General features: G+C 37.9%; 1 protein-coding gene across 1 annotated transcript in view; it reads right to left on the bottom strand.

Moving 5' to 3' along the window:
* Positions 1 to 29: 29 nt before the first annotated feature.
* Positions 30 to 9,106, bottom strand: part of LOC103129398 (probable polypeptide N-acetylgalactosaminyltransferase 8) — a 17,875-nt gene continuing 8,798 nt past the window's right edge. Inside the window, 10 exon segments of the mRNA XM_007540479.2 lie at positions 30 to 592; positions 677 to 844; positions 916 to 1,011; positions 2,782 to 2,919; positions 3,067 to 3,252; positions 3,903 to 4,017; positions 5,785 to 5,982; positions 6,060 to 6,186; positions 6,189 to 6,242; positions 7,519 to 7,685. Of these exon segments, the coding sequence (XP_007540541.2) occupies positions 428 to 592; positions 677 to 844; positions 916 to 1,011; positions 2,782 to 2,919; positions 3,067 to 3,252; positions 3,903 to 4,017; positions 5,785 to 5,982; positions 6,060 to 6,186; positions 6,189 to 6,242; positions 7,519 to 7,685 (1,414 nt within the window). The 3' untranslated portion in view covers positions 30 to 427.

Raw genomic sequence — 9,106 nt, 5'->3', positions numbered from 1 at the left:
CTACTCATGTAGAAGTCCTGTCTTCATGTAGAAGACAGAACTTCTACTCATGTAGAAGTCCTGTCTTCATGTAGAAGACAGGACTTCTACATGAGTAGAAGTTGACATGACTTCTACTCATGTAGAAGTCCTGTCAACTACATGAGTAGAAGTTGACAGGACTTCTCAACTTCTACATGAGTAGCCTAGATATACAGCAACTTAATTTTTTACATCTGTCCTGAGTTTTAAAGTCATCTCTGTTTGCAGATACAGCTCGCTGCCAGATCATCTTAAGGACAGAGCTTTCGCCATGTGGCAAAACAAATGGGACGCCTTCATCTTTGATAATTCATGACTGTCCAATCATAACTGATCCTGTTTGACTTGAACTATAATAAAAAATCCCAGGATGTTGCCTGGTCTAGTGGAGCACTGTCCTTACAGGTCACAGTACCTGTTTCTCTGAATTAATGTGCCGTTTCTGTGCCGTAATCACATGTTGTATCGTCCATCTCTGACCGCTGCACTGCTGGAGAACCAGTCTGGGGTACAAGTCTCCCAGCACTACTTCCAGGCATCTCTTAGTGTCTCTGTTCTGGATCTGTCCTCCCTGTGAATAAAATTATTTTATCTTTAACTTCCCTCCAGAAAAAAAACACTTTGTGTTGCATATTTAGATTGAAATTGTTTTTACCTGTTTGAAGTCCCAAAACATGTGGAGTTTCTTCTGCTGGGCCAGGTTGCACTGGTACAGTCCTGGTGAAACTCCTGAACCAGGATCCACCAGACAGTTGTTGCTGCTGTATTTGTGTGATTGGATCCCACCGATGTAAAGTTTTCCGTCAGTGAGGTAATAACAGTGCTGAGAGACAGAAAAACAAAATCAAGAAGCAAGAAGCAAAAGTCTGAATGTTGTGAGCTGCTGAGCGTTACCTGAGAGGAGAAGAAGTGGCATCCATAGAGGATGGGTGTGGAGCCAGGAGCCGGGCCCTGATCCACACACTCAGCGGGCCAGCGGTCATTAATCAGCTGCACACAAAAAACAAACATAATAAAATGTTTCATGTAGTTCTGTGGAGGCCACCAGTAACCAGTACTGATTACTGGTGCTAGCTTTTTAGCATATATAATGGGTAAGTTCAAATTTATCGGCAGTAAAGTTTCACAACCCCCCCACCCCCTCAATTTTTAGATTAATCTCAAAATTTTAAAAGTCAATGTTCAACTTCTTTTCTATCTATAATGATGATAGTGTAAAAACCCAAAAGCCACAAGTAGACCAGAGACATTTTTACAATTTGTGCTGAGCTTGGTTGTAAAATGGCAAATCATCTCCTATGAAATGTTTAGGCTAGAAGGCTAGAAATAGACTGCTACTAAAGATTTTTCAGTCTGGTAACTTTAGATCCTGGCAGGAGAAGGGAATTTGCTGATTGGAGCACTGCTACAAAAAGCAAGTATTTATGTCACTACAGCAGTTAAAAGAAGTTTAAACTGACAAGATTTCCTTGGCTATCTCCAACTTCAGACTTCATAAGAGCTAATCAGAAAGGAAGTTGGAAGCTACCATCTATGTCTCCCGTTGAGGAAATGTGTCATGCCAGTTGGCCGTTATGTAAAATCATTTCAAGGGTGTATACAGCACTCATGTCAACTTTAGCTATAAATGGGATGGATAGTTCCAGAATCAAATGGGAAAAGGATTTGGGAATATCTATTGAGAGGCAATTATGGAATAATTTGTGCAGAGAAGGTTTCACATCTACTCTAAATGCTCAATTTAGACTAGTACAATTTAATTTTACACATCAGTTATATGTCACCCCACAAAAATTACATAAATATAATTCCAATATATCTCCTCTTTGTTTTAGATGTGGCATGGAGGAAGGAACATTCCTCCATGCCACCTGGCATTGCTGTAAATTGCAGGGTTTTTGGAAAGGGGTTTGTGAAACGTTATCAGACATTCAGCATCATGATTCCAATTGACCCAGAGATCTGTCTATTGGGGAACTTTACAAATTCCAATTTATAGACAGTCTGTGACAAGAAACTTACAGAAATCCTTTTGGCAATTGCTAAGAAATGTATTACAACAAAATGGAAATCAGACTCCCCCCTCCAAATTAAAATGTGGCTTTGTGAGATTAATAGCTGTGTGACACTAGAAAAAATAACCTACTGGATGCAGAATAGAGGCAAGACTTTTTATAAAATATGGCAGCCTTTTTTAAGTTATATGCAAAATCTACCAGCACATTGGATTGATTGATGATCCTGTAATCGAGCTGGACTCGACAAGATTTATGAGCGAATCTGATACCATCTGTGTCTCAATCCATTTCCGATTCATATACATTTTATTTCATCCCTATAGATTACCCACCCCCGTCCAGTCCTTCTTTGGTTGTTGCGTTATATTATTGTAAATGTATTTTACTTTCAATATGTCTCATTGTTTGAATTGTGCTTCATTGTGTACCAGTTTTGTCCCATTAGTTTATACCTGCGATGTTACTACTAAAAATCCAAAATAAAATATTCTTAAAAAAAAACAAAAAAACCCATCTCCTATATTTCTATTTTTTTTTCTGGCTTGTATTTGATTTGTTTTGTGGTTTTCCCAACCACAGGCCTTATATTCAGGTAAAATACTGTCTGCTGATAACTACTCCACAGAACCCCATCTCAAAAATATCACACCGTTTCCTTTAGCTGCCATTATAACTTAGCAGTAACTAATTGGCACATCAAGACCCTGTGTGAGGATTTAAAAGCCCAGTGTTTTTAACTCACAGCTCCGTAGCCCAGCAGGTCCTGCAGCAGTTCCAGCATGGGGTAAACATTATCCAGGTACCACTGGAAGGGTTTACACTTCAGCCTCTCCCTCAGCTTCTTCCTCTCAGAAACATCCCCGATGTCAATTCCATGATTCTGTTGGAGAACACATTCAATAAGATCACATGAGGCCGTTTTCTGGTTCATTAAACTCTTTTGTGGCCTTTCCTAAACCCTAATCGGATTATTTTTGATGACTAAAGATTGAACTCATGTTAGTAATAATGTGGCGTCTCGTCTGACCCCGATGGGGAGGTTCCAGGCCACTTCCACGTTGTATTTGTAGTCGTCCATCCAGACCTCTGCCACCCTCAGGGCGTTGCGTCTCACCAAGGCGCTCAGGTCCGGGGCGTAGGGCTTATGAAAGCGTTCGATGTGAGCGACTTTGGAGCAGGGAATGACCTCTATGCTGCCTCCACACAGCCACACCTGCCAAAACACAAACTCACTTTAAAACAGTCAAAGAAAGGCAAAACAAGAGTCTAAAACACACTTTTAATATTAATAATTCTTCACTAATAAGCTGGAAAGTTGTTTGTTCCAGAAACCACCACTAGGGGGCAGATGACTGAATTAATCTCATAAGTTAAAAATGAAAAATACCAATTTAATGTATTCAATTTTCTTTTAATTACTTTTTATATCTCTAATATTTGTACATTACTTTTATTATTTAACTGTCATCCTTTTTTTCCATTTTTGTGGTAAAATAAATTAGAAACAAATATTGAATTGTCAAAAATAAATTACAGAAAATTCTAAAATGAATATCAAATCAGCTAAATTGTAAATGTAAAATTAGAGGCTAAAGTGATTTTTTTTTTTACTAAAATATTTTTTTCCCTACATCATTCCAAAGTACAAATCTAGTAATATTTGTTTACTATCTAAATGTATTAAAATTGATTCCATATATCCACTTTAATGTGGCAGGGACAAATTACTGAGCTAAATAAATAAATGGAACAGCAATATTGTCATTTTATATATAACAAAACCAACACTTGTAACATATAAAAGACGAGTCTAAACCATTTAATTGTGTTTCTTTTTGGTTCTGAGTTCATTTTAAATCTCACCCGGATGCCCAGCTCCACGTTTTCACCTCCGTATGTCTTCATCCCGCCATCAAGGCTTCCGATCTCTCCAAAAAACTTCCGATCTGCAACTAGTATTCCCATGACGGACGGACTCCTGGTGGGACCAGGAAACAGATCAAACACTGAAAGTGACTACTGATAAGTCAATATACAACAACAGATGAATCAAATCTTAAAGGCTCCATCTGGTGCCACCTAGTGGCTGACATTCTAAGTGGCGAAGACAGTGAAGCATTGATTTAAATACTTTACATGCAGCCTAGAGATTAGTTCTGCAATTATTTTAAGACTAAACGCTTATGCATTATGTAAATGTAAAGCTGTTTAATTTAAAATAAAATAAAATTTAAAATAAAAAAATTTTCTTCCAGATGAGAATATACACGTCTTTTTCAACATTAAAAACTCTAAAGAACTGCATAAGAGTAGTTCAGGCTTCTTCTGTTTGACGGGACTTTAAGAGAATCCGTTTCTCGCTTACTTGTGGAGTTCCTCCGGGATCTATTCTGGGGTCAATGTGTTTATATGTTACCTTCAGCTTTAGTTTCCTAAAACAAATAGTCACCTTCCTGAAATAATGTCCCAAATCACATTTTTGGCAAAAAATATACTTAAACCATTATTTTAGAAAGTAAAATAACTACCATTGGCTGAAGAGGCACTCTCTCTCTTCTTTAAAACATGACTTTGATGCTAGTTTTGACAACACTCCCAATTTTAACATCTTTTTATACCCCTGTCCTGTGGGGTCACATTTAACCAATAACACCAAGCTGATTTAAGACTTCAAAGGATAAATATTCCCTGCACAAAATGTCCTGCAGCAGGCTTTCTGTCAATAGTGCTTTGTGTGCTTCTCTTTAACCTGTTTGTTTCCCCGTCATGGACGCTCTCCTTCACCAGAACACAAACCGGTACATAGCAACAACAACATTTTACAGCAATTGAGCCAAACACTGAGCTGGTTGTCCAACATGCTGTGAAAAATGAACCAATGCTGACAGTGAAGTAATCAGGACCAAGTGTGAAATGTCATTATAATCTCATTATAGCAAGTTATAAATATGACAAACAATTAACCTCCTTAAAACAAACCTGTTTAGCCACAAATAAACGACAACATTAAGTCACTGCTATAGCTGCAACCGAAGTAAATGTAAACCAAATCCATGACATTTTTATTTTTGCAAAGTGAAGATGAGGCACAAAGAGAGATATTTGTAAATATTAAAAAGGAGAAGTTTGAGTTGAGCTTCTGGTTTAGAGCAGGAAGATATGGGGGGTTCAAATAAAGAATAGGAGAAATTGGAAACAAACAATGATAAAACAGTAAAATGTAACACTGTGAACTCAGTTTCATTTCATATGAAAAATCTGAATGTTATTAAAGTTTTGCCAGAATGTATTGGTAAACCCCACTAAACTGTTAAAATATCAATAAATAGCTGTTTGTCTCAACATTCAGTAAGTGTTTCTTAAAATGAAATAAATTTGAACATCTTCTCCATCCAGGATTTTGTGATTGTTTTTGTGGGGGGTTTTTTGCAATCAAAATCAAAGATGTTTTGGTGCAAAATTAGAAATATTTGTAAGGAATGTTTATGTTAAATGTGACTTTTTATTACTCGCTGCATTGATCACTTAAACTCAATGTTTGTTTGTTTTTTTTTTACCAATTTTGTAGATTTGTGAAAAACTAGAGGGACTTATTGATGTAATTTAGAACCTAGAGGGCCCCATAAAAAGCTACGGTAGGCCAGATTTGGCTCCCAGGCCTTGAGTTTGACACATGTGCTATAAACTATAAACCAAGCATAAACAGTGTGGGCTTTCTAACAAATATGACTGAAGTGACTCTTACTTGCCAGGTTGGGATTCATCCTCCAAGGCGTACCACTCGGGTCTGAATGCCTCATACCTGCACCATAAGGCCCAGTCAAAGCCATCAGCATTGGCCATATAAGGAATCACTATCAGGTCGTCAAAGTCGACTTTATCAAAAACTGGTGTCAGTATCACAGTGCGGTCCTCTTTAATCCGAGCCAGCAGGGGTTCTGCCCTGCAATCAGAAAGCTGTTTTACTAGAACATTAAAAATAAGATGGAAAACTTCAGAATGCAAAGTCCTTCTACCAACCACTGAACATGGACCTCTATGTGTGCATCCAAGATGGCCACCACATCTCCCACTGCAGCTTTCCACCCCGTCAGTCTGGCCTGGGTCAGGCCGAGCTGCTCAGAGTGCCTAATCTTCTTCACCAGACGGGCCGCTCCTCATGGATGGAGCTAATGTACAAGTCCAGCTTGTCCAATAAATCATCTGCAGCAAAATAAAAACAAAAACCTTCTGAGGAGGAGATTTCATCTTCTCACATTTAGGGGAAATAAGGATGAACATTATCCAAACGCCCAAAAATTCCAGAGGCATTTATAGGTCCTGTTTAAGCTAGGAACCCTTAGTGAAATTTAAAACGATATATGAAACACTTAATTCCCATAAACAGAGAGACTTTCATACAAAAGTCCTGTCATTCTTGAATGAATGCTAAAACTTCACTGCATGAATTGTATTAACTCATAAGTAGACCTCAAAATTAACGGTGCTTAATTGGCGTCATGTTTTTTTCCATCCTGTTACGTTCTTTTCTGTTACCCCCTTTTCTGGCTTATTATCCTCACCTTTGTAGCACAGCAGTCATTTTTGTTTGAGACGTTGACGCTGCTTCGTCATGTAGCTGAATGAGCGCCATTAAAGTGATAACTTAAGGAGCTTGTTTAATATTTATACCGGACTCTGTTTGGACAGTTTCTCTTTCCCGCTCTGGAATGGCCGCCATCTTTGTTTCTACATCAACGGCTCCGCTTTGAGGTGACCAGTGGCGCCCTCTGCTGGATGGCGGCCAAAACTACAACACTAAAAGAGGTTCACAGGGTTTATTGGATTAGAATTTTAATCCAATAAACTGCTAATCGACAATTTAGCGCAAGTTGATTAATTGTTTGCATCGCTAATTCAAGCTAAACATGATTTGCATTCTTTTACTGTTTTTTTCTTGAGTGTACAAAAGTATTACAAAGCATTTGTAAAACAAAGTGTTTCCAAAGCATTTAACTTAAAAAAAAAGTGCCTCAAAAACTGCTTTTAAACAATAAGCACAGAGCAACCCAAGGTTTTAGCTGTTCTAAACAAATGCTTAATGTTCCTATGGATTACTCATCCTGCCTTTTTTAAGGTACATAAAACTTTGCAGAATAGAAAAAAAAATTGGGTTCCAAGTTGAACCGACCAGTAGCGGACACAAAGACTCAAGTACTAAGCCCAGTGGATTGCCATGTAACAATGGAGCACAGTAGGATCTGGAGTCTTTTAGAATAACACTGTCCACGCCAGGGCCGCAAATTTCTTCACTATACTCCAGGTGCCTTAAAAGGATATTAATTCATAGAGCTGAAAACAACAACCAAGATCACCCTGAATCTTTAAAGTAGAGGTTCCCACATTGTTTCCAGCAGAACTTTCAGATAAAACCTCAAATGAAAAATAAAAATTTTCAGTTGTCAAACTAATCCTACAGCTAATTGGATACCAAACAAACCGTTGGAACTGTGATCATCCACCAGTATGATTTCTCGCAGCAGCCGGGCAGGCGTCTTGTCGATGATGCTGCGGATGGCTCTCTTTATGACAGAAAGGGCTTCATCCAGATAGATCAAGATCACACTCAGGGAGGGTAGATCCTCTGGATACTGTTTCTCTGCACATCTGTAACCGTAAATAAAGTAACTGTAAGATAATTCATGGTATTCATGAAAGACAAATATGAGGTTATTGACAAAAAATAAAAGATAAATTGCTTTAACACTTGTTCTAGCGTTATGTGATATATAATTTAAGTTGAATGGTCTCTTTTGCCACCTCTGAGAAGAAGAAGTTGACACTTTTACACATTCTGTCCTTCATCGAGATCGTTCTGTTCTCGATGAATTTCTGAAATTCAGAAATTTATTTGTGATTCAAACAACATTCTGTGAAAACCAGAGAAACATCACAGAACCTTATTTTGGCAGCCCATGAACACAAAACACATTTGGAACAGATTGTTCTAATTTTGTTTCTCTATTTACTCCATTGTAGGAACATTTGTTTGATTACAAAGATGAAATAAGCTCTCAGTTTTACGTGATTATGAACCTATAAAAACGATCAATAAATCCACATTCTCTGATCTAAAGCCAGATCTCAGTTTAATCTATTTAATGTAATAAATTGCTTGTGTATAATGACTTCAAACCTAAATCACCAATGGTTTACTCAAGCTGTAAAATTCTTATATTTTACATTGATTACATTCAGATGTAAACAATACTTTGTTCCTCCTGTTATAACTCATTAAATACGGTGGCTAATAAGCTAGCTTGCATACCATGTAGTTGCAACATATTTTAGTGCAGTCTAGTTCGTCGTGTGTGTATAAAACTTACTAAATTGCTCTCCTGCTTCATAAAGTTAGCACTTGCGTTGCTAACTTTAACAGTTGCTAACAGGTGCGTTGATGTGTGTGACATCAACGCACCTGTCTGGGTAATCTGGCCCCTAATTATAGATTTAACGTCCGTTTTCATACTTATGGCGTCTAGCATCTGCCATCGAAAGAGCTAACAGATAGTTGATATTTGCCATCTTGCGTTCAAAAAGTATAGCATCTGGTGGTGGAATTACGTTAGTTTTTTTTTATTATTATTAAATCTAGAAGAATTAGCTTTAGGCAATATCTGTTCAGAAAAACCTTTGCTAAGGACGTAACAGGCGCTGCTTCAGCGGTCATTCCTACAGCGATGTTTTCTCAGCAGTGCCCCCTCCTGTTCAGGAAGGGAACTGCAGGGGTATCGAGAAGGAACTGCAGCTGAACATACAGTAGACACCCACAGGGGGCGCTGCAGCCAGCCCTCAATCAATGCAGCTGCTCTTTTTAATATAATCCTAAAACAATACAAATAAGGCCATTTTTCGCATGATATAAGAAATATTTATAGACTTTGCATAGCAGGACATTACCTGTCCGGATCATTACAAGAAAAGTTATAAATTAATTAATTTATTCAAACCTCAAACTGATCCCCTGCCTAAAGGAACCTCAGACTGAAGAACTTTCAGCCCCCAAGTCACTTAAACTGGCTCTTTTA

Source organism: Poecilia formosa, unplaced genomic scaffold (assembly GCF_000485575.1).
Source record: "Poecilia formosa unplaced genomic scaffold, Poecilia_formosa-5.1.2 Scaffold542, whole genome shotgun sequence".
Taxonomy (NCBI): domain Eukaryota; kingdom Metazoa; phylum Chordata; class Actinopteri; order Cyprinodontiformes; family Poeciliidae; genus Poecilia; species Poecilia formosa.
This window is presented reverse-complemented; position numbering and strand designations above follow the sequence as displayed.